Consider the following 25,179-nt stretch of genomic DNA (forward strand, 5'->3'; position numbering starts at 1 on the left):
TGACCAAGTGTCCCAGGTCCTCGTGTCTTCACGAAAGCCTTCTACTAGGAAATCTTATCACTCCAAATGGAAAAGATTTTCCTTGTGGTGCACGGCAAAGGAGATAGAACCTTTTTCCTGCCCCACAACAAGGTTCCTCGACTACCTCTGGTACCTCTCGGAACAAATTTCCTCCATCCGAGTGCATGTCAGCGCCATAGCCACTTACCACAAAGGCATAGGGGATGCCCCAATCTCGACGCAACCCCTTGTAGGGTGCTTTATGAGAGGCTTACTCCAGTTGAAGCCTCCACTACATCCTCCGGTTTCGGCATGGGACCTCAATTGGGTACTAGCACAGCTAATGCAACCTCCGTTCAAGCCCCCTGCACTCCTGCGAGCTACGTCATCTCACTTGGAAAGTACTCTTCCTACTTGCTTTAATATCGGTTCGCAGAGTCAGTGAGGGACAGGCACTGGTAACATACCCACTTTACACAAATTTTCTCCACGATCGTGTGGGACTCCGCACTCATCCTAAATTTCTGCCAAAGGTAGTGTCTGATTTCCACTTAAATCAATCCATAATACTACCCACATTTTTTCCAAAACCCAACTCACACCCAGGTGAGCGGGCACTGCATTCCTTGGACTGCAAATGTGCGCTAGCCCTCCATTTAGAGTGCACTGCAGCCCATAGGAAGTCCACCCAACTGTTTGTCTCCTTAAATAAAACTAAACTGGGAGTTCCGGTGGGCAAGCAGACCCTGTCCACCTGGCTGGTGGACTGTATTACCTTCTGCTACCAACAAGCAGGCCTTCCGCTACAGGGACGCATGAAAGCACATTCAGTAAGAGCCATGGCAACGTCAGTAGCACACCTCCGTTCTGTACCTCTTGCTGACATCTGCAGAGCTGCCACATGGAGCTCTCTCCACACCTTTGCAGCTCATTATTGTCTCGATAAGGCTGGCAGACAAGATTCCTTCTTTGGCCAGTCGGTCCTGCCCTCATACCCAAAACCACCCCTGTTGTTGTGCCTGTTGCAAGTCGTTGAGTGCTTTTGGTTCACTCTACTCGGGCATCCTGTAGCTCGCTATTCACCCATATGTGAGGACTACCATCCTGGGAGAAAGCAGAGTTACTTACCTGTAACAGGTGTTCTCCCAGGACAGCAGGATGTTAGTCCTCACGAAACCCGCCCACCACCCCGTGGAGTTGGGTTCACTTACGTTTTATTATTTTATTTTTCGCTCATACTTTTTGCTACAAACGAGACTGAAGGGGGACCCCTGCTGGATGCAGGGTTAGTGGCATGCTGGGCATGCTCAGTGTGCTAGTCAAAGTTCTAGAAACTTTGACAAAAGTGTTCCGTGATTGGACTCCATCCTGATGATGTCACCCATATGTGAGGACTAACATCCTGCTGTCCTGGGAGAACTCCTGTTACAGGGAAGCTACTCTACTTTCCTCCTTATGAAACATACACTTCTCTATTTTTGCAAATAACTTATTTTTCTCAGAGATGTTGGAGGACTTGTCACACGTGGAGGAGGTGTTGCTCCATAGGCTTGGAAAAAGTGAGAATGTCATCCAAATAGACAATAACGTGTGAATAAAGGAGGTGCTGGAAAATATCATTAACCATGGCCTGAAATACCGCTGGCACATTCCATGGCCCAAAAGGCATTACTAAATACTTGTAATGTCCATCGCAAGTGTTAAAAGTAATTTTCCACTCATCCCCCTCTCGGATTCACATGAGGTTATAGGCACCTTGAAAATCCAACTTAGTAAAAATCTGTGTGCCTTTAAGTCAGTCAAACAGCTCGGTAATGAAGGGAATAGGATATCGATTTTTTTGTGTGATGGCATTCAGATCACGTTCAGACTGTGAAGGATTTCAAAGGGGCATGGGATAAACACTGCGGATCCATAAAGGCTAGAGGATGGGAATGAAGAGAAGAGCCATGGGGGTGGAGTACTGGAGTGGAGGCTACCACCTGATGATTACTACTCTTACTCAATAAGCCTTCGCAACTCCAACATTGCTCTCTGCTTCAATGGCAAGGGGAAATGTAGAAAAGAGGATTTGCATTCAGATAACAACCAATAAGGATTGAACTTCACAATCTGGGTGAACAAATAAGCATGGGGGTAGCTTGCTTATTTATTTATTTATTTGTTTGTTTATTTAACACTTTTCTATACCGACCTTCATGGTAATAACCATATCAGATCGGTTTACATCGAACCGGGTAAAACTGAGAAAGAAATAAACATATGAACATAAGAACATAAGAACATAAGAAATTGCCATGCTGGGTCAGACCAAGGGTCCATCAAGCCCAGCATCCTGTTTCCAACAGAGGCCAAACCAGGCCACAAGAACCTGGCAATTACCCAAACACCTAGAACATAGGTGGCAAAGTTACATTCAACAAGGAGGGTGAACTTGGAGGCTTAATCAATTGGAAAGAGAGGCCTAGGATGGCAGAAAACTAGTAATATAATACAATAGGGTAAGCGGGCTAGTGCTTAATGAACTTAGAGGTACAAGGTTCCATCGCTCATGAAGGGAATTAGGTCATCTAGTGTATTACGGCGGTTACTACCCTAAACCAATTAAGCCTGATACATCACTTTGAATACATATAGAGTCGCTCTCTGCTTCTACAGCAGGGGGAAATGTGGAAAACAGGATTTGCATTGAGACAACCACCAAGGTCTGAACTTCACAATCTGAGTAAACAAATAAGCATGGAGGTAACTTGCATATAACGGAGGTTACTACCCTAAACCAATTAAGCCTGATACATCACTTTGAATACATATACAGCACTGCTCTTTGCTTTAACGGTAGGAAATGTGGAAAACAGGTTTTACATTCAGACAACATCCAACAAGGCATTGATCTGTGCAGTCTGGGTAACCATAACCAAGCATCGGGATAACTTGCTTGATGCGGCAGTTACTATTTATTTATTTATTTGTAAACTTTTTTTATACCGGCATTAGTAGGGAAAACATCATGTCGGTTCACATTCAACAATAGGAGTGAAAGTACATCATAACAGGGCGTCAGGGAATGGGACAACAAAGTAAAGCCCAGGAAGTACAGGTCAAACTGCAAAGTAGCAATACAAAAAACAATATAACTGCAAGAGGTAACAAGGTATCAACTTAAAGGTTGAGTTGGTTCTTTAGTGTGAACCAAGAAGGTGACAAAAGGGATCGTACGTTCAGCTATGAGGTGTTGAAGGCAGAAGTCAAAAGGGGGAAGGAGGGGAAGGGCTACCACCCTTAACCATTAAGCCTTCCGCTCACCTTTGATGCAACTCCAACATTACTCTCTGCATCAATGACAGGGGATGGCAGGAAATTTGAATCAAACAGTTACCAACAAGGGCCCTGAACTTGGTGGTTAATGAAACAGATAAGAATGGGAAAATAATGAAACAGATAAGTATGGGAAAATAAGTGTGGGAGCTTGCTGGGCAGACTGGATGGGCCAATTGGTCTTTTTCTGCCGTCATTTCTATGTTTCTATGTTTCTATGATAATTGATACATGGATAATTGATGCATGTAGAGAGCCATCTGTTTTTTTTTTAACAAAAAAGAACCCGGCCCCCACCGAAGAAGATGGCCTGATGAATCCACATGCCAGATTTTCTTGGATATATTGGTTCATGGCCTGTGTCTCAGGTTCTGAGAGTGCATATACCCTCCCTCGGGGGGGGGGGGGGGTAAGTTTTCCAGGGAACAAGTCAAGATCTGGTGGCAGCATCTCAGCCTGCTGCTTACTGAAGACATTGGCGAAGATGACATATTGGCTCAGCAATCTGGAAAGAGTGGGTTCAATGCAGAAGAGGTTGCAAGGAAGAGATTTTATGGGGCGCAGGCAGCTGTGTTGATACTTTGAACTCCAACTAACCAATTGCAGAGTATCCCAATCTATCCTAGGTTGGTGTATTCTCAACTACGGCAGGCCTAGAATGATCTGATTTACAGAAGATGATAAGATATAAAAACAGATAGTCTCTTGATGCAGGATCCCAGTGGTTATGGTAATAGGTCTAGTGGCAAACAGTAACAAGCAGAATCCAAAACCAGTCTGGGTCAGAAGCAAGCAGCAGACAAGAAGAATCCAAATCCAATCCAGGTCACACCAAATATGAGGAATCACAAGAAAAGCAGCACCAGCACAAGCAAGCCTGTAGCCGAGGCAAGGCTTGTGCTGGAACGCTGGGTTGAAATAGTCTGAGTTTCCTTCGCTAACGCAGGGGCTCTCGGAAGGAACATCAATATACAGGAGGGGGAGGAGCCAGGCTGTGGCGCGCGTCATGCGGCACAGCGCAGTCATGATGCCGCTATGAGGATTTGTGTCGCGTCAGGCGGCCAATGATGGGAGGCAGGTACGGGTCATGGCAGTAACATCCTACTGCCAGTTACACTGGAACTGGGCCCAACTTGTTTCTCCATCCAGTCCTTCGTGGATTCTAGGTCTGGGGGGAACTTCATTCTGCAGAGCCTGGCCCACCAGTTACAACTAGCCACCGTCCATATGTCCCTGTTGCTCATAATATCCTTGGTCTATGGGGATCCAATTCCAAGACAGGTTACCCAGACCACTGTGCCTCTGACGTTACACACAGGTCTCTTGTATATGGAAGAGATCAACTTCCATGTCATTCCCAGAGTCTTTAATCCTTTATTGATTTGATTGGTCCACTTTGGAACTTGCTCGTTGAGAGAGAGAGGATGTGCTGACTCCTGCTTAATACCCATGGAAAATTCGCACCTGGTAACCATGACTTCCTCCTCAGTATGTGGAGTATAAAGATGTCTTCTCTAAGAAGAGTGCCAAGACACTGCCGTCTCATCACCCGAATTACTGTGGCATCAAGCTCATTCCTGGAGCTATACCCCTGTGAGGCTTGGTCTATCCTCTGTCTCAGCCCAAGACACATGACATGTCAGCCTACATTCAAGAAAACCTGACCCAAGGATTCATCTGGCCATCCTTTTCCTCAGCGGGAGCCGGTTTCTCTTTTGTTGCAAAGAAAGATGGATCTCTCAGACAGTGCATAGTAACCGTGATCTGTATGCTAATACTGCCATTAATAACTGTGCTTTTTGATCACCTTCAGGGTACCAAGTTATTCATGAAACTGGATCTCCGGGGCACCTACAATCTCCTTCGCATCAAAGCTGGGGATGAATGGAAGACCGCTTTTAACACACGCAATGGGCACTATAAGTATTTGGTAATATCCTTCAGGCTTTGCAACGCCCCCCACAGTCTTTCAGAAGATGGTCAACAAGATTTTCCATGACCTGCTATATACCTGTGTGGTCATATATTTCGAAGACATACTGATTTTTTCCCAGACCTTGAGCTCCCATGATAGAGATGTTCAGACCATTCTTCAGCGCCTCTGGGAAAATAAGCTCAATGCCAAACTGGAGAAGTGTTTCTTCGAGCAAGAAGAACGCCCCTTCCTCAGGTACATAGTCTCTCAAGACAGATTTTTGATGGACCTGGCCAAGATAAACACAATACTGGAGTGACCTCGCCCAGTTGAACTCCAAGCCTTGTAATAGAGTTTGCTAATTATTATTGCCAATTTATCTCTAATTACTCCACCTTGGTGGCCCCCCCCTTATTTTCCTCATCTGCAAGAGCACCAAGGATTAGCCACCAGAGACTACTGAGGCTTTTCAGAGACTAAAGGATGCCTTTTCCCACGGATCTGTGTACACCATCCAGATCCTACACAGCCCTTCATTCTGGAAGTAGATGCCTCTACTCTTGGGGTAGAGCTATCCTCAGCCAACACAGCTCTGAAGATGCTCTTCGTTCATGTTCCTTCTTCTCTAAGAAGTTTTCTTCAGCTAAACACAACTACAGTATTGGATACTGGGAGCTCTTGGCAGTCAAGTTGGCCTTAGAAGAATGGCGTCATCTTCTTGAGGGAACTCAACATTGTCTCACCATATACGTGGACCACAAGAATCTTGACTGTTGCATTTGACAGTCTGTGGGGCAGGCCCATTGACCACCACACTTAACTCCAGTCCCAGCATGACTCCTGCAGATGCTGGGGAAGGCCCCAGATAGATGCACAGCAGGTTGCTTCATTCTGCCTGCCCCTTCTGCTCTCACTGATGCCAATGCAGGTCCTGCTTTGGACGCACAGCAGGCCACTGCATTATGCCTGCCTTTGACACCACCACCTCCTTGGGCACCCTAAGGTGCATGCCCACCTGATCCTGCTCTTCTTAAAGGGACGGCATCCGGAAATGACCAACGGCACCCAGTGATGACATCAGTACCTTAGGCATATAAAAAGCTCACTTCTGCACTTGCTCCTTGCTTCAGCAATAAATCGACTATCTCTGGTAAAGCAAGTTGCCTCAGCATGTTCCTGGCCTTCATTCCTATGTACCTGGTCTTCATTCTTGTGTTCATCTTGGAGGTTCTGGCCTTTGCTCCTGAATTCTTCATCTTCATCTTATGGTTAGTCTTCTATTCTTTGTCTTCATCTTGTGGTCAAGTCTTCATCTCTTCAGTATCTCTTCTGCCCACTTGTGCTGTTCCTCGCCTCCCTGTCTGCCTATCTATCCCATCTTCCCTCAGATGGATCTCTGCTCTGACTTTGGCTTGATACTGACCACGATTGAACTCTGCCTGCCACTGACCACTGCCTTACTCTTGACCTTGCCTGAATGCCGCCTGCCCTGACTGCTGTTGCCTCTGACTATGTCCGCACTCAGCCTGCCTCAGGAACCTGGCCTGTGACTACCACCTCCACAGATCTCCAGCTCAGCAACAGAGGCTTGTGCCTAAATCCTGCTGGCCCCAGCACCTGAGGGCTCAAAATAAGGGGAGTGAAGGCTGGTATAAGTGAAGTTCCAGTTGGGCCTCTGCCACATCCAGCTCCACCAGTTGATGATGGGAGCCTGCAGAGTCCCTCTTTGCAGGTTGTGCCAATTCTGCCTAGGTCCAAGGTCCATGCCCACAACAGATTACCAAAGCCATGAACTTGGTGGATGCCACAGCCTTCCAGGTCATTCCAGGTCTTGCTCACAATCTCCAAGAGCAGCAGCAGTTTCTTGAACTCTTAGTGGCCACATAACTTCATCCATCAGTTGTATCACCTGGGCTTGCAGCACCGAGTCACCCCATTCTGCACCTCCTGGCTCTATCCCGGTATGCCGGGGACCCGAAATGGTGCCGAGGATTTCTTAATCAATGCAACATGCATTTCTCGCTCCAAACAGCACTCTTCCCAGAAGATACATAAGAACATAAGTCATACCATAATGAGTCAGGCCAAGGGTCCATCAAGCCCAGCATCATGTTTCCAATAGTGACCGATCCAAGCCACAAATACTTGGTAAGTACCCAAATATTAAATAGATCCCAAACTACTATTCCTTATTGATTAATAGCAGTTTATGGACTTCTCCTCTAGGAAATTATCCAAACCTTTTTTAAACCCACTTACACTAACTGCCATAACCACATCCTCTGGCAATGAATTCCAGAGCTTAATTATATGTTGAGAGAAAAATAATTTTCTCTGATTTGTTTAAATGAGCTATTTGCTGACTCATTGGAGTGCCCCTAGTACTTTTATTATCTGAAAGAGTAAATAACCGATTTACATTTACCTGTTCAAGTCCTTTCATGATTTTATAGACTTCCATCATTATTCCCCTCAGTCGTCTCTTCTCCATGCTAAACAGCCCTAACCTCCATAGCCTTTCCTCATAGGGGAGTTGTTCCATCCCTTTTTTCAGTTTGGTCACCATTCTTTGTACTTTCTCCAGTGTAACTATATCTTTTTTGAGATGCGGTGGCCAGAATTACACACAGTATTCAATGTTTGGTCTCACTATGGAGCGATACAGGGGCATTATGACGTCCACCGTTTTATTCGCCATTCTCTTCCTAATAATTCCTAACATTCTGTTTGCTTTTTTGACCGCCACAGTACACTAAGCCAATGATTTCAATGTATTATCCACTATGACCATGAAGACAACCTTCTTTCTCTCCTTCCTTGACACTAAGGCTCAGGCCTGGTCTTCTTTGTTAAGGGAGTGCGCGGATCCACTCCTCCAGAATCTACACAGTTCGTGACCATCTTCAAGATCGTAATCAACAAACCACGCTGGCTGGCCACCATGGGTTCTGACCTCCTCCATTTGCACCAGGGCACCCAGTCTCTAATGCACTATTCCATAGAGTTTCAGACCCTGGCCACTGAGCTCAATTGGAGGGAGGACTGTCTCTGCAGCATCTTCCTGGTGGGCTTATCCTCCAGTATGAAGGATGAACTGGCTGCCCGAGAACTTCCAGAGTCCCTGGAGGGGCTCATCAATCTGGCTGGAAGGATCGACTGCCACCTCCAAGAATGAGCAAGGGAGCTCCCACCCTCCTCACAGGGCCATCACACTGGATCCCCTCTTCCAGCTCTTGCTCTTACTACCAGCGCCAGTCCCATTTACCTCTGGGCACCCGGATAAACCCATGCAGCTCGGACAAAGCCATCTCATACCTGAAGAGAGACTCCATTGATGCTAGTTTGTCCTGTGTCTCTATTGTGCCAGCATAGGGCACTACTTTGCTCAATGCCTGGTTAAGCCGGGAATCTTCAGAGCTTAGGGTCAGGTGGGGAGGTGATCTTAGGCTTCATGACATCTGCTCCTCAATTAACTCTTACAGTAACAATCACCATGTATGACCAAGACTTTGCTACTCTATGTATTTATTTATTTATTTATTTATTTATTTATTTATTTAAAATCTTTTCTATACCGTCATTAAGTTAAATGCTATCACAACAGTTTACAGGAAGGCACATAAATTAATGTTGATAAATGTATAGGAACATACATTCTAGACAGGTGCCATTAAGATTCGGTTACATAGTTTTATGATCAATACTATTTGGTGAATGTGATAAATCTTGTCCTTTTATACAGGTATCATTTTAGTTACAAGTATAATTTTATGTTAGCAGTGAGATAAAATAATGCGCACATATTAAAGTGCTGTGTGCAGATGTTCTACTGCCTGTCCCCTTCTACTTTCTATTCTTCATTCTCTTTGTGATAAGCTTGTTTAAAAAGCCAAGTTTTTAAACTTTTTTTTTTTAAGTTTTCATGTATCTTTGTAATCTGATCTCTAGTGGCATGGTGTTCATAAGAACATAAGAACATAAGAAAATGCCATACTGGGTCAGACCAAGGGTCCATCAAGCCCAGCATCCTGTTTCCAACAGTGGCCAATCCAGGCCATAAGAACCTGGCAAGTACCCAAAAACTAGTATAGTATAGTATAGTATAGATCCTGCTAATGATAATGCCTGTTCTATAACTTGGGTTAGTCTTGCTGTTCTGACAAAAGGGACGGTTAGGAGTGCTTTGTTAGTTCTTTGGGGCAGGAACCCTGGCTAGCTCTCCAACTTCCATTGCTTCCCAGGGTGTAGGCTCTTTCGACTAGGGGATGAAAGGAGTCCTCTCGGTGCCCAGTGCAGGGTGACTAACGCTCCCTCTGGAATCCCCTGAGTTAGGGAATTTCTGATACTCTGTGTGCTTTGGTGGACTCCGGTGCTGGGGGAAACTTCCTGATGAAAGCTCTGGTAGATCTACAACTTCCCACCATTCCAAGGAGTACCCCCTTAATCATGTCCTCAATCTATGGGGATCCGTTGCCAGGTCGGATCACCCTTACCACTACATCACTGATCGAGAGTACTGGCTTTTCCACAAGGAGCATATTGTCTTCCCTGTTATAAACCGAGCCACCCATCCAATTGTCCTGGGGCTTCTCTATCTCCAGCTGCATTCCACACAATTTGATTGGATCACATTGCAACTCACTCACTGGGGTCCTTAATGCCACAATTCATGTCTGGAGCAGGTAGAACCCCCACTCCGCCTATCCCTGGCCACCACACTTCCTGGCATCCCTCCACAATACAGCAACTTTGAGGATGTGTTCTTGATACTGCCTCCTCACAGGAAGTACGACTGCTGAATCAAGTCCTACAAGGGCTTGACCTCTAACACTGTGCCTGTCCATCCACTGTCCAGGCCTTACGTCCCTACAAGTGCCTGACCTTTAATGCTGTGCCTGTCTGTCCAGGCCTTACGTCCCTACAAGGGCTTGACCTCTAACGCTGTGCCTCTCCGCCCAGGCCTTACGTCCCTACAAGGGCCTGACCTCTAATGCTGTGCCTGTCCATCCAGGCCTTACGTCCCTACAAGGGCCTGACCTCTGCTATCCATCCAGGCCTTACGTCTCTACAAGGGCTTGACCTCTAAAGCTGTGCTTGTCCATCCACTGTCCAGGCCTTACGTACCTACAAAGGCTTGACCTCAAACAGTGTGCCTGTCCATCCATTGTCCAGGCCTTATGTCCCTAAAAGGGTCTGACCTCTAACTCTGTGCCAGTCCGTCCAGGCCTTACGTCCCTACAAGGGCTTGTCCTCTAATGCTGTGCCTGTTCGTCTACTGTCCAGGCCTTATGTCCCTACAAGGGCCTGACCTCTAACACTGTGCCTGTCCATCCAGGCCTTACGTCCCTAAAGGGCTTGACCTCTAACGCTGTGCCTGTCCGTCCACTGTCCAGGCCTTACGTCCCTACAAGGACTTGACCTCAAATGCTGTGCCTGTCCGTCCACTGTCCAAGCCTTATGTCCCTACAAGCATCTGACCTCTAATGCTGTACCTGTCCTTCCAGGCCTTACATCCCTACAAGGGTCTAACCTCTAATGCTGTGCCTGTCCATCCAGGCTTTACGTACCTACAAGAGCTTGACCTCAAACACTGTGCCTGTCCGTCCAGTCCTTATGTCCCTACCTCTAACACTGTGCCTGTCTGTCCAGCTTGGAGCTTGGATATTTCATATGCTCAATAGTTTTCATGACCTTCATAATACAGGCCATTTTCTCTAGATGTTTCTTAGGTGCCAACATTAATGTTTCTAGTACTATAGAAAACTGGTGGTAGTTGTACTCTGGTTCATCCTCTGTGATCCCATAGTTTACAGAGGCACTGTAGGGTACAAAGTCAACATAGGTTGATATTGTAGATTTGGACTTGAGTAGCAGTTTTCTTATTTCTGAGAGCTCTTTAAGTTCCTTTGTCATCAGCTGAAGTACATAAGTACAGTTAATAGCTTCTGGGTATTCACTAGACACCAACGGAACCACCACACTCTAGGGGCCATCCCATTCTAGGGAGCCCTTTCCTGTGCAAAGGAAAGGGAACTCTCCCCGGGTGTAGCCAGCCTATCTCTTAGCACCCGTTGACCCATGTTGAACCGCTGTTGAATGGAAACCTCCTCCACATCGACTCGCCTCGCTTGAAGGCTCGTGCTCCACTCTAGGGGCCAACCCATTTCAGGGAGCCCTTTCCTGCACAAAGGAAAGGGAACTCTCCCCGGGTGTAGCCAGCCTATCTCTTAACACCCACTGACCCATGTTGAACTGCTGTTCACATGGAAACCTCCTCCGCCTCTGCCTTCAAAATTCTCGTTTGTATATCTGCTATGTCCACCAGATTTTAAAAGACCAGCGAGAGCTCACATAGATGCCAACGGAAACACCCCACTTTTGGGGGCGAACTCATTGTAGGGAGCCCTTTCCTGCGCAAAGGAAAGGGAATTCTCCCTGGGGCCAGCCTGTCTTGCCCCTATCAAAACTACAGGGACCTGACTACCTAAGCTCTGCCAGCCTGTCTTGCCCCTATCAAAACCACAGGGACCAGACTAACTCCGCTCTGCCAGCCTGTCTTGCCCCTATAAAAACTACAGGGACCAGACTGCCAGCCTGTCTTGCCCCTATCAACTTTCTGCTACTCAGCCTTGCTGCCATACACCAGATGATTCACTCAACTCCTTGTGGTGTTCTTGCCACTATCATGGTTCCTCAGTGTGTTGGTGCTAGTCTTTCTGCTGCTTTGTCCCTTTATCGGCACCTTGTGGTTTTTTCTGACACTCTTTCTGCTTGCTATGTTCCCCCTTCATTGTGCTGTAAGATGTTGATGCCACTTGTCTTGCCACTTTGCCTGTCATGCTGCCTCCGAGGGTTCATGCAACTGTTATCAGTGCTCCCTTTTGAAGCTATGGTGTGTTTTTGACACGGTCATTGCTGCTTTGCACCTCTGTTAAAGCTTTCTTGCCACTCCTGGTACCCCTTTGCCCCTTTACAGTGCCTTAGTCTATTCATGCCACTTTGGTGCCACTTTGCCACACTTGGAGCTCTTTTCTCGTTCTGATGATTGCTCCCCAGAAGTTTAATCAGAATTGATAAGAAAACCCCAATTCTGCAGCCAAAATTAGGCTGCAAATACTTCCCCCATTGACTTTAATGGGAAAATGAATACAACTAATCAACGAATTGATTTTTCCCCTTATGAAACTAATGCAATGAATTTGGGTCCCGTTGAAACGAAAACCAAATCGAAACAAATATTTTCCTTCTGCACATCCATAGAAATTAATTCCTGTTTCAATTTCTCTAGTTTTATACTGCATTCAGAATGGGTTCTTGGGATTTCCATTTGTTTTTGTCTCCACATTTGTAATTTGTGGTCTTTTATTCTGTATCTGGTGATGGTTGTCTATCTGAGTTCAGTATGTGTGATTGAGGTGAGTTATTTTACTAGCATATAGAGATTTTATCAGTCTTATTTGTTGTGCTTTCTCAATAGGCCATGTATTGGTGGTGTACTGCTGTCTTTTATTATTGCTGTTTGAGTCCTTGGAGTTAGTGTAGGTTTGCCACACATGAGTTGAGGGTTTTGTTTTTTTTCAGATTTTGTATTATTTTTTCTCACAGGACAAGCAGGATGGTAGTCCTCACATATGGGTGACGTCACAGGATGGAGCCCAGTCATGGAAAACTTCTATCAAAGTTTCCAGAACTTTGACTGGCCCCTTCTGGGCCTGCCCAGCATGGCACTAACCCTGCAGCCAGCAGGGGTCCCCCTTCAGTCTTCTTTTTTCCGCGCTGCAGTAGCCTCGCAGTTTAGAGTTTGGCCCTTGCGGCCTGCTGGCCATCGTCCATCCCGCGGCTCGATTTTTTCAATGGCCATGGTGTTGGGGTTCCGTTGGTGCCCGGACTGTACTCGCACCATGTCAATCACAGACCCTCATGGCATCTGTGTAATGTGTTTAGGCCGGGAGCATGATGTCCTGACTTGCACCAAATGTGCCCTCATGACACCCAAAGGTCGCAAGGCAAGGATGGAGAAGATGGGACTCCTCTTCCGTGATCACACCCTGACGCCGTCCATTGCATCGACATCATCGGAACCGGCACTGTCGACGTCGCACCAGCATTGACCACCGTCCGCCATTGATGTCTTCATGGCCATCGGCGCCCGTTACTCCCCCTCAGGATCGAGGGGATCGTAGGGAGAAATATCGCCATCGGCATTGTAAGACTCGGACTGTCGAGGGAGTGAAATCATCGACCGAGCCACTGTCCGAGCCATCATCGAAGAAGCCCTCTCCAGGAAAGGCACCGACCATTCCTGCGACCGGGTCATCAAGGCCACCCTCACCTGATCGGGGTTTGGGAGCCGCGATTCCGCCTGTATAGGTGGTCCCTCTGGCTATGCCTCTGCCTCCCTCTTCTGTTCCGGAGCTGGGGCTGCTTGCTCCAGGTCTCCGAGAAGAACTGGACCGGCTGGTCCAGAAGGCCATCGACAAGGCGATGCAACGACTCCAGGTCCCTTTGGCACCGACACCGGCACCGATGGTGGAACCGGTCATCGACCCGATTCCAGCAGCGCTGGCTCCGCTGCTATCCCGGATGGAGACGCTCATAACTGCCCTTTCACCGGTGATTCCCGGGTCTCCAATGGCTCCGGTGCGCTCCCCATTGACAGCCTCATCGGGAGGAGAAACACTGTTCCGCATCCCTCCTTCGAGAATTTTGCCTCAGCAATCGATGCCAATTCGTCCCTCACCACCAATTCATTCATCGGGGGCAATATGTACGTCGGCGCCAACGATGCCTTTGATACCGGCACCGATGCCTTCCAGGCCATCCACGATGCCCCTGGCGATTCCTTTGATTTTCTCGGAGCCTCAGCCAGGGCCTTCGGGTATCCAACCCCCTTCTCGTCCTCCAGGTCAGTCTGCTGATCCTTATGACACCTGGGGTGATGATACTTCTTCAGACACCGATGACTTACCTTCACCTCCCTCTCCTACTGAAAGTAGAAAGCGTTCTCCTCCAGAGGACTTTTCTTTCATTACCCCCACCCTCACTATTCACTACCCTCAGCTTTTCCCTGCACACCCAAACTCAGCAACCGCACCCCACTTCATGTCCAGGCATGATCATGGAATCATACCCCATCCCGCGCATCCACCTCCCACTCTCTAGACACCGACCCCTCAACATGCTCTATCCCCCCCACCCCGTAAATCCCTAATCCCCATCCTTATCTCTCCTCTGACTCAACTCCTCGGACTTACCACTCTATCCATAATCCTCTTCAATGCTCAATCCCTGTCCAAAAAGACACCCATTCTTAACGACCTCCTCATCGACTGCAAGCCCGACATCTGTGCAGTCACAGAGACCTGGCTCAAAGAATCAGACACCGTTCTTATTAACCAACTCCCCACCTCCTCCTACGAATTCTTCTCGATCCACAGACCCAAAAAAAGAGGAGGAGGCCTCTTGCTTGCAGCCAAGAAATAGCTAAAGCTCAAACCTATTCCCATAGCCACTCCACCCAGGCTAGAAATAGGCCTCTTCAGGTCAGACACCTTGCAAATCTGCTTGATTTATGCACCTCCCACATACTTAGAAACCAACCCCTCCCCCCCTAATCGAATTTATTATCGATTGGATAAAACCCGACATCCCCACATTTATCCTTGGAGATTTCAATCTCCATGTTGACTCTCTCCCTCAATCGGCTGCATACGAATCCTTACTACAGTCTCTACACGCCTTTGGTTTCCATCAAATCATAACCTCTCCCACCCACAAAGCGGGACACACTCTAGATCTAATATTTGTCAATTCAGCCGTACGTGCCACCAACCAACCATCCTCCACCCCTATACCATGGTCTGACCACTTTCTGATAGAAGGTCTCTTCTCTATCAACACCACTCCCCCTAACAACAATAATAACAGTAAGACCATAACTTACAATAAACCCTGCCCCAGTGCGGACCTAGCGAATGCTCTAACCACCGCACTATCCAATCTAAACTGCTCTGACCCAGACTCAGCCCTAGCATCCTGGAATAACATCACATGAGACATCGCCAATAAACTCTGTCCAGTCTCCAAAAAAGTTATAAGAAACTCCCCAAAACCCACCAACCCATGGTACACCACAGAACTGAGAACCCTAAAATCTACTCTTAGGCAAAAGGAAAGACAATGGCATAAAGACCAAACCCCGCAGAACTCCGCAGCATACAAATCAGTTCTCCACAGCTACAGACTCTCCACCCAAAAACACAAACGAGATTATTACGCTAAAAAAATCCATGACTACAGATTCAACCCCAAAACACTCTTTTCCTACATCTCTGGCCTCACGACTCCTATCCCTCCCACTACACCTGAATTCGATGACTCCGCCAAATGCGAGGAACTAGCCAAGTTCTTCTTCAACAAAATTGCAACGCTCCTAAAGAGATTCCCCCCTTCTTCGAACAGTCTCATACCTACCCTGACCATTCCCTCTTCCCCCTCCCAACCCTTAATGCCTACTCTTAACTTTACCTCCACCATAGAAACTCAACCCTCAATGCCCACCCTTGACTTCACCTCCACCATAGAAATCCAAACCATTTTCAAAAAACTCAAACCCTCTTACCACCCTGAAGACCTTATACCCTCCAAAGCACTTCTAACCATACCCAATACAATAGCTAAAGCCGTAGCAGATATTATCAACTGCTCGATTGCACACAGATCTGTTCCAGATGCACTCAAACACGCAGTGGTCAAACCCCTCCTTAAGAAACCTTCCCTCGACCCCAAAGACCCTGCTAACTTCCGCCCAATATCCAACCTCCCCTTCATTGCCAAGCTTCTGGAAAGAGTGGTTAACTTCCAACTCATGAACTATCTAGAAGACCACCAGATCCTCCACCCAGCACAATTTGGTTTTAGGAAACACTTCAACACTGAATCCCTTCTGCTCTCCCTTTCCGACCACCTCCTCAGAGGCATGGGTCAAGGCCATAGCTACCTCCTTGCCCTCCTCGACATTTCATCAGCCTTCGACACTATCAGCCACCACCATCTAATAACTCGCCTGGAACTCATTGGCATCTCAGACCTAGCCCTTTCCTGGTTTAAATCCTTCCTCTCAAACAGAAAGTTCTCAGTCAAAATCGGGAACTCCACATCCACACCACAACCCCTCCAACAGGGAGTCCCCCAAGGCTCATCTCTCTCATCCACCCTTTTCAATATTTACATCACCCCCCTCTGCCAACTCCTCTCTGATCTCAATCTCAAGTTTTACCTCTACGCTGATGATGTTCAGATCATCATCCCCATCCAGAACTCCATCTCTGATGCACTAGAACATTGGGAGAAATGCCTTACAGCCATCAACTCCCTGCTCACCAACCTACACCTCGCCCTCAACACGAACAAAACTGAACTTCTACTCATCTCACCTCACGCTGCCCCTGCACCTCCGCCATCTGGTACCTCCAAACTCCACCTCCTCCTCTCAACACAACCAGCCATGAGAGACCTTGGAGTTCTCCTTGACCACCAACTAAGCATGAAGAACTACATAAACTCCATTCTCAAAGCCTGTTTTTTCAAACTCAACGTACTTAAAAAAACTCAGACCCCTTCTTCACACCTAAGACTTTCGTACAGTCATACAGGCCACCATATCATCCAAATTAGACTACTGTAATGCTCTTCTTCTAGGACTCCCTTACTCTTCCATCAAACCTCTACAAATGTTACAACATGCCACAGTGAGACTCATTGCAAACTCTCGTAAATACGACCACATCACCCCTATACTCAGAGACCTACACTGGCTCCCCATAGCCTCTCGTATTATCTACAAAACACTCACCATAATGCATAAAGCAATTTACACCCACAACTCCAACTGGCTAGACCTACCCTTCACAACCACCCAGTCCAATCGACCGACTAGAACGACCAATAAAGGCACCCTAGTTGTGCCCTCCCTTAAAAGCAGCCCATCTCACCTCTACACGTGACCGTGCTCTCTCCATAGCAGGTCCCACTCACTGGAACACACTGCCGCCTGACCTACGCCTTGAACCATGTATGAACAACTTCAAAAAGAAATTGAAAACATGGTTGTTCAAACATGCCTACCCAGAATAAAAACTCACACCTCCTCCAATAAAAAATAGACCACATTGCGTCTGTTCCATCTTCCTCATACTGAGGAACCATATGTTGTTATCCTCTCTCCTCGTTCACACCGAGGAACCTTGTTAATGTTAATGTTACTGTTATTTCTCGTCTATCCTATTTAATTATTTACCCTCCTCCCAGTTTCTAATTCCCTGTTAAAATGTAACTTCCATACTTTACCAGTTTTGATGTAAACCGGCATGATGTCCACAACTAATGCCGGTATATAAAAATGTTTAAATAAATAAATAAATAAATAAATAAATAAATAATTTTGTGAAGAAAATATCTGAGTTGGTCCCTTTTCAGCTTCAGACGGAGCAGGATGATAGGCACCAGATGATGGAGTTGCTCCAGTTCCTGGATGCCCCTAAAGTGATCACTTCCATTCCCATTCATCAAGTTCTTCTTGACCTCCTCAGAAAGAACTGGGAAAACCCTGGATCCATTGCCCCAGTCCATAGAAAAGCTGACACTACCTATTTAGTGCAGTCAGCCCCCGGCTTTCAAAAATCTCAGCTCGACCACCACTCAGTTATGGTAGAATTGGCTCAAAAGAAAGCAAAAAGGACGAAGCCTCACTCATCTACCCCTCCTGTTAAGGAACACAAGTTCCTAGACAATATTGGTCGACAAGTGTTCCAATTGGCCATGCTCATCTCTAGAATTGCTGCTTACCAGCTGTATATGACCCAATACAATAGGGTCATCTTCAAACAGATACAGGACTTCTCTGAAACCCTGCCTGAACAATTCCAAGACCAGCTTCAAATCCTTGTCAACAAGGGGTTTGAAGCTTGAAAGCATGCGATAAGAACAGCTTATGATATCTTCGACACCTCTACTAGAGTGTCTGCAGCTGCTATTTTGGCAAGACGATGGGCCTGGTTCAAATCTTCTGACCTTCGCCCAGAAGCACAAGGCAGACTTTCTGACCTACCATGTGTAGGAGACAATCTGTTCGGTGAGCAGATCCAGCAAATAGTGGCTGAATTAAAGGACCATCATGAGACCCTTAAACAGTTCTCATCGATACCTTCCGACTTCTCCTTAAGACAACCCTTCAGGAAGGACTCTAAGAAGTCATTCTTCCATCCAAGGAAGTACTATCCTCCACCAGCAAGGTCCCGAACTATGAGACCTTATCAAAAGCCTCAGCCTCGCCAGGCCCGAAAGCAAAAGTCACAAGCAGCAACCCAGCCGGGGTCTGCTTCCGGTTTTTGACTTTCACTTGGAGAGCAGCAGTCTGATTCCTCTGCCAAGCATACCAGTGGAAGTCGATTGTGCCACTTTCACAACATGTGGCAATAAATCACAACTGACCAATGGGTGCTAGCAATCATTGCTCAGGCTTACCACCTAAACTTTCTTACTCTTCCACCAGACTCACCACCTCTGCAGGCATGGAGAGTATCCGACCACTCTGTCATTCTGGAGCAGGAGGTTTCCCTTCTTTTCCAGTTAAGAGCAATAGAACCTGTCCCACTCTCGCAGCAAGGCCTAGGGTTCTATTCCCGGTACTTTTTGATCCCCAAAAAATCCGGGGGGGCTTCGTCCAATTCTGGACCTACGTGCTCTCAACAAGTACCTCCAGCGGGAAAAGTTCAAGATGGTAACCTTGGGCTCGCTTCTACCTCTTCTACAAAGCGGAGACTGGCTCTACTCTCTGGACCTCCAGGACGCATACACACACATTGCGATCACTCCAACTCATCGCAAGTATCTCAGGTTTTTAGTAGGCCCAAAACACTATCAATATCGAGTGCTTCCTTTCGGCCTAGCGCCTGCACCACGAGTCTTCACCAAATGTCTCGTAGTTGTAGCAGCTTTCCTCAGGAAAGAAGGTGTGCACGTCTACCCCTATTTGGGCGACTGGTTAATCAGAGCTCCAATCCAGCAAGCCACTTTGTTGTCCCTCGATTTCACTCTACATACTTTAATTTCTCTAGGATTTCTTGTCAATTACGGGAAATCCTATTTAACCCCATCTCAAAACTTGTCGTTTATTGGGGCAGACTTGGACACTTTACAGGCAAAAGCCTTTCTACCTTGACAACGAGCGCTAACACTCGTGGCCCTCGCTCACCAGATGCAGTCTCAACATACAGCAACAGCTTGCCAATTCCTCGTCCTGCTAGAACACATGGCGTCCTCCGTCCATGTTACTCCAATGGCCCGCCTGGCCATGAGACTCATGCATTGGGCTCTGAGGTCACAATGGATTCAAGCTGTTCAGCCTCTGTCGACCATTGTCCACATCACCAACTCACTCCGGCTGTCTCTCGTCTGGTGGAAAGATCAGGCCAATCTCCTCCAGGGACTGCCTTTTCAAGTGCCAGATCCTCAACTCATTCTCACCACCGACGCTTCCAACCTCGGGTGGGGAGCCCACGTGGACAATCTACAGACACAAGGATCTTGGTCTCCACAGGAAGCCAAACATCAAATAAACTTCCTAGAACTTCGAGCAATGTGATATGCTCTCAGGGCTTTTCAGGAACGCCTATCAAATCACGTCATCCTGATTCAGACGGACAACCAGGTGGCCATGTGGTACATGGAGGCACAGGCTCCATGTGGTACAGGGAGGCACAGGCCATGTGGTACAGGGAGGCACAGGCTCCTTCCTCCTGTGTCAGGAAGCTGCGCAGATTTGGGCGGAAGCGCTTTCCCACTCGATGTACCTCAGGGCCACCTACTTTCTGGGAGTGGACAATGTCTTGGCAGACAAACTGAGTCACGTCTTCCAGCCACACGAGTGGTCTCTCAACCCCTCAGTAGCGACCTCAATCTTTCGCCAATGGGGATACCCCCAGACAGACCTCTTTGCGTCCCCTCAGAACCACAAAGTGGACAATTACTGCTCCCTCATTCGGAGCGAGCGCTCTCAGCCCAGAGATGCATTCTCCCTCTCGTGGGCAACCGGTCTGCTCTATGCATTCCCTCCACTTTCTCTTCTTTCGAAGACTCTTGTGAAGCTACGTCAGGACAAAGGAACCATGATCCTGATAGCACCTCACTGGCCACGCCAAGTGTGGTTTCCCATACTCCACAATCTCTCCATCCGCAGGCACATTCCCTTGGGAATGGACCCGCATCTGATCAATCAAAACAACGGATGCCTACGCCATCCCAATCTTCAGGCCTTGTCCCTGACGGCATGGATGTTGAAAGGTTAATCCTTCAACCACTTAACCTTTCTGATTCGGTTTCTCGTGTCCTGATTGCTTCACAAAAGCCTTCCACAAGAAAATCTTATTCCTATAAATGGAAAAGGTACACATCATGGTGCACTTCGCAGTCCCTTGATCCCTTTTCCTGTCCAATCCCAAGGTTTTTGGACTATCTCTGGCATTTGTCAGAGTCAGGTCTAAAAACCTCTTCCATCAGAATGCATGTCAGTGTGGTAGCTGCCTTCCATAAAGGTGTCGGGGATGTCCCTATATCAATACAACCCCTCGTAACACGATTTTTAAAGGGCTTGCTCCATATCAAGCCACCTTTACGTTCTCCGGCCCCTTCTTGGGACCTTAACCTGGTTCTTGGTCGGCTCATGAAACCACCATTCGAGCCTCTTCCCTCCTGTGACCTAAAATATCTCACATGGAAAGTGATTTTCCTTTTGGCTATCACTTCAGCTCGTAGAGTTAGTGAGTTACAGGCCCTAGTTACCTATCCGCCTTACACTAACCTCCTGCAGGACCGGGCGGTACTCCGAACTCACCCTATGTTTTTACCCAAGGTAGTTTCGGAGTTTCACATTAATCAATCCATCATACTACCTACCTACCTTTTTTCCCAGGCCCCATTCCAATCCAGGGGAACAGACTCTGCATACCCTTGACTGCAAACGAGCTCTAGCTTTCTATCTAGACCGTACACTTGCCCACAGGAATATCACTCAGTTATTCGTCTCTTTCCATCCCAACAAATTAGAGCAACCTGTGGGTAAGCAGACTCTCTCCTCCTGGTTGGCGGACTGCATATCTTTTTGCTACCAGCAAGCAGGCATTCCTTTTCAAGACCGTGTTAAAGCACACTCTGTAAGGACCATGGCGACTTCAGTAGCACACCTAAGATCAGTGCCGCTTCCTGACATTTGCAGGGCTGCCACCTGGAGCTCTCTCCATACCTTCGCAGCGCACTATTGCTTGGACAAAGTCGGAAGACAAGATTCCATCTTCGGCCAATCTGTCCTGCGTAACCTATTTCCAACGTCACGTACCAACACCCTTCCGCCTGCCCGGTGGGGTTCAGGATGCCCTCTACCAAATTCCACCCCAGTTGTTGTGCCTGTTGCACGCCTTTGGGTACATTTGGTACATGTTCGGACATCCTCAGCTCGGTACTCACCCATATGTGAGGACTACCATCCTGCTTGTCCTGTGAGAAAGCAAGTGTTGCTTACCTGTAACAAGTGTTCTCACAGGATAGCAGGATGTTAGTCCTCACGAAACCGGCCCGCCGCCCCGCGGTGTTGGGTTCGTAACATTTTGTTGTTTTATTTTTTCGGCACTGCCTGTAGCTATCAAATAAGACTGAAGGGGACCCCTGCTGGCTGCAGGGTTAGTGCCATGCTGGGCATGCCCAGTAGGGGCCAGTCAAAGTTCTGGAAACTTTGATAGAAGTTTTCCATGATTGGGCTCCGTCCTGTGATGTCACCCATATGTGAGGACTAACATCCTGCTGTCCTGTGAGAACACCTATTACAGGTAAGCAACACTTGCTTACAGTATGCCTGTTAATAGAACAGTGGTTCCCATCCCTGTCTTGGGGACCCCCCAGCCAGTCAGGATTTCAGGATATCAGGATGTTTCTCTCATGCATATTCATTGTGGATATCCTGAAAACCCGACTGGCTGGGGGGTCCGCAGGACAGGGTTGGGAACCACAGTAATAGAGAGAATTTGTGGTGTTGTTATTGAGATGACTCAAGAATCAAAATCTTTTTTTGTACAGGAAAATGTCCTAGTTCTGCTCTGCACCCATTGATGGGGAGCAGGTTGTTCCTGTGGATACACGGTATATTTTACATTTAGCCCTGTGACAATCCTGAGTTCAGTGTGTCACGCATGTGAATATCATCTGTCAGGTGTGTCCCGACAGAAAAGAGGTTAAGAACCACTATCCTAGAGACACTTCCTATCAGGAAGGCAGTTTTGGTTAGACAGTTCTTAAAAGGTTATTTAACTAATCTCTTCAACTCTACCCTCCAACAATAATTACAGGTTGCAATGACACATCTACAATGCTCTGATAACAAATGAATCAAATGCAGTCCTCAGCTTGAAAGTCCCCACTTGTTTGGGTAATTTTATCCTGCTTGTCCATAGGGAAAGTAAAGTTGTTCACCCAGGGCCGGATTAAAGCAAAATGCGCCCATAGGTAGTGGGGAGAGGAGTATTATCCTCCCTCTCCTCCCTGTAGGGGGGTGGGGTGGGGATTATCCCTCCTACCAAAATCCCCTTCCCCTTCCCTTCTCACTTCCATCACGGCACCTGAAGATGAAGAAAGAGTAATGCAGGACCTTTAATAGCTCTCCATGCACTGACAGACCCTGCAATGCCCCACCTCTTGCACATATTTTCATGGTTATAAAAAGTCTGTGCAGGAGGAGGAGCAGGGCACCACAGATCCAACAGTGTGTGAGGGCTGTTGAAGGCCCTGCATTTCATTTTTCATCATTTTTAGGGGCAGAGATGAGAAATGGTACTGCAGCTGTAGGCCTGGATTTAGACCTAACAGTGGCGGTTGACATTCTGGTGCCTATAAGAATTTAGCACCAGAGGCAGTTGCTGATGCCTAAATCCATGCCTCTATTCATCTATAACATATGTTCTCCATAGACAGCAGGATAAATCAACCACCCAATCCTTCACACCTCTCCTTAGAATTGAGGAATAGCTTGCTATAAAGACTGAGGAGACTCACATGGTGGACAGCTGCACAGGAACACCCGCACATGTTCAGAGACTGACTGCTGAAAGAGGTTTTCCATCCTGGTGCCATCAGGATGACATCATCCCCACTTGGGTGGCTGATTTAACCTGCTGTCTATACAGAACACCTGTTACAGGTAATATTGCTTTCTCATGTGTACTGTAACGGCTCACCGCCAGCGCTGCCCTGGGATGCCGCTCCTCTGCCTCTCGGTCAGGCCTTCCGCGAGTCCCTCCTCTCCCTGGCATCAGTCAGCCGCTCGTAACTCCCTGGGTCCTGGTCTCAGCAGGCCCTGGCTCCTCTGGGCTTCAGGGTTCCTCTTATACGGAGTTGGGGGTGAAACCGCCCCCAATCCAAAGATAATGCAGAGAGACAGTTTTCTTCAAAACAGTTTATAAGGCAATAAACATGTTCTTTACATTTACTCCTTCACCTCCCCCGCCTCCACCAGTTCTTGGGGGCTCAGTGCCTGAACCAATGGCCCTGCACCCGAGCACTCCCGCTCCCCTACAACTGGTGCTTGACCAGAGTTACCTTTTAAGTCCCAAACCCTCTATTTAAACACTAAACACATGCTCTTTAGAGCCCTTCCTCCCAGCTTCCTTTAAGGTACCAGTTGTACCTCTCCCCTTCCTGGCTACTCTGTATCCATGGGAGAGCTGGAGGATTCCTCTCCCCCAGACCCTACCTCCATCCCTCTCCCCTCTTGCTCTGAGGAGCTGGCTTTTTCTGGCCATTGCCACCATGTCGGCACGCCCTCTTCCTCCAACTCCATCGGTTCAGCTGTATCTGACTCGTTATCCTTTAAGTCTGCCACCTGTTCCCCCTCATGCTCTGCCCATAGGTCAGGTGGTGGTTCTAAGAACCTGGGAGTTGTAGTTTTTCTTGTCCTCGGCGACACCCTCTGCTGTCTGCCTCTGGTATTACCTGACGTCATCCTATAGTGCCGTGGCAGTTCCTGACCCCAGCAGTGCTGCACTGCATCACAGTACACACTTTAGCACATAGAGCAGCAAAATCTGTCGAAGGTTGGCCTGGTAACATACAGCCTTTGCTGGAACTCCAAGTAGCTGCTGAATGTCAGGAATTGTGACTTGGGTTTACCATAGCCATATCCCTTATGTGTATATATTGCATTTCAATAAATTATCTTATGACTTTTTTTCAGAATTGTAATGGTCGTGGCAATTGCTGTTTAATGTGTACACTGACCAAAGGTTCTACTTGCTCCTTTGGAGAATGTTGCATCAATTGCAAGGTAAGAAGACATGGGACAGCAGATTAACATTAGAACAATATTAAGTTGTATTTCCAGACTGGGAATTGTGCATCACATCTGTCCTCTTAAATAGTGACCAAATTCAAGCAGCCTATGATAAGGATCCAGTAAAAAGAGAATTTTCATCTTTTTTTTTTGTTTTTTTTAATTCCCAGGGCATGTTTCTCAAAACTTCCAAACTGTCATGTAACACAAGGTCTCGGATTTTTGCAGAAACCGAGTTCTCTTCCCTCCCCCATTGAAGATCCAATTCACAACTGTGGCATGGCAGATCAGAGCTAAACATCTGTTCTGCTGACCAGGGCTGGTGCAAGGGGATATGGCGCCCTAGGCGAGCCTTCTTCCTTGCCCCTCCACCCCACCCCCCGGTTCCACTGCCATCCCCCGGTCTCAGCCCTGACTCCTACCTCATTCTCGATCACGCCTGCTGACTGTGTTTTTCTGGGTCGTGAGCAGGTTAGGCACTGCTTCCGGCCCGCCAAATCTCCACTCCTCTTTGCCACCGCTTGCGGGCCCCATATGGCTCGCACCCAGTGGCGCACCAAGGGTCCAGCACCCA

At 47.5% G+C, this 25,179-nt stretch overlaps 1 protein-coding gene across 1 annotated transcript in view; it reads left to right on the top strand.

The window, feature by feature from the left end:
- Positions 1–24,902, top strand: part of LOC115092429 (disintegrin and metalloproteinase domain-containing protein 9-like) — a 402,794-nt gene extending 377,892 nt beyond the window's left edge. Inside the window, exons 14-15 of the mRNA XM_029603262.1 lie at positions 24,510–24,599; positions 24,834–24,902. Coding sequence (XP_029459122.1) covers positions 24,510–24,599; positions 24,834–24,902 — 159 coding nt within the window. The remainder of the gene's footprint in view (positions 1–24,509; positions 24,600–24,833) is intronic.
- The last annotated feature ends 277 nt before the right edge of the window (positions 24,903–25,179 follow it).

The sequence above is a fragment of the Rhinatrema bivittatum genome, chromosome 5 (genome assembly GCF_901001135.1).
Source record: "Rhinatrema bivittatum chromosome 5, aRhiBiv1.1, whole genome shotgun sequence".
NCBI lineage: Eukaryota > Metazoa > Chordata > Amphibia > Gymnophiona > Rhinatrematidae > Rhinatrema > Rhinatrema bivittatum.